General features: G+C 35.7%; 1 protein-coding gene across 1 annotated transcript in view; it reads right to left on the bottom strand.

Moving 5' to 3' along the window:
- Nucleotides 1-2,562, bottom strand: part of RCBTB2 (RCC1 and BTB domain containing protein 2) — a 37,084-nt gene extending 34,522 nt beyond the window's left edge. Inside the window, exon 1 of the mRNA XM_007946358.1 lies at nt 2,521-2,562. Within this exon, the coding sequence (XP_007944549.1) occupies nt 2,521-2,562 (42 nt within the window). The remainder of the gene's footprint in view (nt 1-2,520) is intronic.
- Nucleotides 2,563-3,763: the final 1,201 nt, after the last annotated feature.

Here is a 3,763-nt window from a genome sequence, read left to right as displayed (position 1 = left end):
TTCATGTCTTCTGCCCATTTTTTAATTGGATTGAATGCACTGCTTTTTCAATCTCTGTCAAAAGACTGTCTGCTGGAGATCACACATCAAAAACTCATTCTTCAAGTCTGTGGGGGTACTATTTCATAAGTAACTGATGACTTAATTTACAAAATCCATTGGTTTAGACTTTTTAAAAGTAAATATTTAGTATCAGTCTCAAGGAAACACAGTATCTTTGCCCACATCCTTTATCCACATCCTTTGTTCAGTGTTCTCATGAGACAATGTGCAGAAGATTTACACCACAGCACCCTGCAGGAGCCTCAATTGCCACAGCCACTCTGGAAGGTGGCAGCCAGCTCTGCAGAAGAAGGCACGCAGCTGACTCTGGGTCCAATTCTCAAGGAAGGGACAGGCTGATCAGAGCCAGGTGTGACAAACTGGGAGATCTGTACTGGGGAAAAAGTGCTATTAAGGAATGAAAGCCTGGTAATACATGTCATTAAGATTATGTCCTTAAAATTCATGGTCCTGCGATAAGACCCCTGAAACTATAGCCCTCAGGCACCCTTCAGGCCTAGAATTCAACTCACTCCCATGGCTTCCACCCAAACAATAGGCAAGCATATAGGGCGAACATTTACACCAGTTAGATGTACTCCTTAGGACAATCAATCATGGGAGAAGAGAAAGTCAGTATTTGCACAGGGAAACAGGTCAGGGGCAGGAATGCACAGTAAAGGACACAGGGAAGAGGTAACTACAGGGAGGAAGTGGGAGGAGAGCTGTTACATTGTGGGGACTGAAGTCAATGTCATGAAACAAAACGTGTATGAACTGCTGTATGGAAAATGAATTTGCTCTGTAAACTTTCACCCAAATCACAATAAAAATTTAAAAAGAAAAATCATGGTCCTGGTGATGGAAAAGTTTAGAAATGGATGATGGTAATGGTTGAACACCATGATGAACATGATTGATGTCAAAGAATTGTACACGTGAAGTACCCTGAAATGGCAAACGTTTTATTACCTATACACTTAACACAATTAAGATAAAAGTACAATTCATTTTCTAAAATTGAGGAAATGGTTGATTTTTAAAGCTCATAGTACATAGTAAGTGCATAATAAATATTACTGCCATGATTTAAAAATAAAAAACCGCATAATCCTAATTTAACCCAGGAAACCCACTGTACTGCACATAAGATTACAACAGGTGATAACTAATCCCAGTCCAGCTTTTCCTTTCCTGCTTTGCCACCTTCAGTTTACATCCCCATCTTTAGCTGGCAACTGTTTGGGAAATGTAAACCAGTGCAAATTTAATATTAGCTCAAGGAAAACATAATTAAGGAAATACATCTGCCATGAAATTATAGCCCAAAATTGATTTATTAGTCCTTTTTGTGTGTGCTCCTTATATAATTTTGCTTCTCCATCAACATGAAAACTCATGTGGATTATGATACTTCACTTAATTATAATTTCAAGTTGTTACAACTCAATTTAAAATACGGCATATGTAAGCAGAATCAAATTTACATGCTGAGCCTCCTAGCAAAAAAAAAAGTTTCTTTGGCAAAAAAAAAGCCAGTATCTCTCCTTTTGAGTGTTGCCTGGCAATACAACACCTTGCCTGTTAACAAACTAACTTCATTTTGCTAATTTTTAAAATTCTTACTCCTATTATACAAAATCTGTGCACATGAGGGGGAAATTGGGGATTTTTAACGTTTCATAAAAATCTCAAGTTCCACATTTCACTTTTATAAACTACTCTTGGACTCTCTCCTACAAAAGCCCACAAATGAGTGTCTAGAGCTAGCATGCATTCCAATAGTTCAGTTTCAGAAGCTTTGCCATCTTTGTACACCAATGCTGGCTTTGTATAATTGCTGAACTCTTTTTGCATTTTGTACTTATTTTATTAAAAATGAGTGGAAAACAGAAAATGAAAGTTAACAGTGAAAGTTATTATTAAACTGTTAATATTGATGAGCAGATATTTAAAATTAAGACAACATGGAAATGATTATGCATGGTGAAAGCTGTGACACTTTTAACATTAAGTAGACACTGATTGGACTTAAGTCGTTTGGTCGTAATAGTCAGATGTGATGGAAAAGAAAAAAAGAATATCTATGATGAATCAAGAACATATCATCTGAGCATAATTCTTTTTTTAATCTTTGAGAATGGTGTGTCCCTTGTAACCCACTGTTTTTTTGTAAATATTGTTCAGTTCAGAGCCTTTGGCAGAAAAATTTTATCTGTGAAAGTAACTGGTCCACAATAAGCTCAAATGTTATCTTCTTGGGCAATCATTTCTACACCCCTCAGACAATATCAACAGTTCCCTGCTGGGCCCTTTAACATTCTATGCACCACAATAATTATCTGTTGACGTCTTAGGCACTAGAAACTGGGCCCCTCACAGACACTATCTCATTCATCTTCCTGTCAAGTGACCACAAGATGTTTCATGAAATACGTCTCATGCAACAGAAAATACATGCTCATGATTTTTTCTAACCTTGCCACTTTCTCCACAGAAAAGAGGAAGTTCTTCTTCCATATGGACTCAGTTCTGTGTAGTCCCTGAGGAAAAAGTATGTGGTAAAATCAGGATCCCATACATGGCATTAAACCAGGTACATGAAAATCACTTCACTTTTTAGTAACAGAAAATAAGCTAAGCTCAAATATGGAGAAGGGAATCAAGTTTTAGCCATGGAAGTTAACAGCTACAAAAGCCACAAGGTATTCTAACTGATATGAAACTACAGTATGGCCACTTAGGGGAATCCTCCTGCTGAGGCTGGAAAAGTAACCCCACAATAATTGTAGGTTCTTAAATTCAAAAGAAAATGATTAGAAAATGTTCATTTCACAGCTGACTTCCTATGGATAGGGAAAAATACATTTTAGATTTTGGCCAACTTTTCCCTGGGATTGAAAAGTTCCAAATCACTGTGAAGAACAAATTGATCCATTCTCAGCTCCACTCAAGAATATATAATTTGGTAAGCTGGAAAAAGAAAAAAGGAATAATGAATGAAATGAACGAATGAATGGAGTTTTGTTATCATGGATTATAACAAAAAAAAAATCTGAAACATCAGCCACCAAGTATGTAGCAGATGAATTTTTTTGCCTTAATAATTAACTTTGCAATAACTACTCTGTACCACATAGAAGTAATAGCAGAAGCAGCCCCAGCAAAAGACAATCAGTCTATCTGGACTGTGGTTAAAATGTTACACAGTTAAGTATCTCATCACTACAATTAAATTAAATAAATATTCTCTCTCCCCAAAAAAGAAATGTAATGAAATTGAGTTTAGTAATGTTAATTTTTCTGATGTATAGGTTGGGTCCTATTTACATGATCTATATTTCAAATACTAATATTAGAACTTTTTATTTGACATAACTTATAAAGAGTTAAGAGTTTTACAACAGACAGACAGAAACAACAATTAAAAATAAGGTCAAGTCCTAACAATGTTCCTTATCAATCAATGTTCTATATTTATCAATGTTTTGTATGTCCTTGAGGATACTGATGAATTTTACTTTTTTTTCTAAGCTGTAAAAAGGCATCTCACAATATTATATATTCAGAAACATTACAGCGGTTAAACTACAGCAATCTAACAGCAAATTATGATTCCTATTGTTTGGAATCATACCACCTTGGAAACTCAAGGAGGGGTCGCTATGAGTCAAAAACAACTCAACGGCAGTGAGTTTGGTTTGGCTTTTTTTATTGTTTG

Source organism: Orycteropus afer, unplaced genomic scaffold (assembly GCF_000298275.1).
Source record: "Orycteropus afer afer isolate SDZICR_OR568_19922 unplaced genomic scaffold, OryAfe1.0 scaffold00157, whole genome shotgun sequence".
NCBI lineage: Eukaryota > Metazoa > Chordata > Mammalia > Tubulidentata > Orycteropodidae > Orycteropus > Orycteropus afer.
This window is presented reverse-complemented; position numbering and strand designations above follow the sequence as displayed.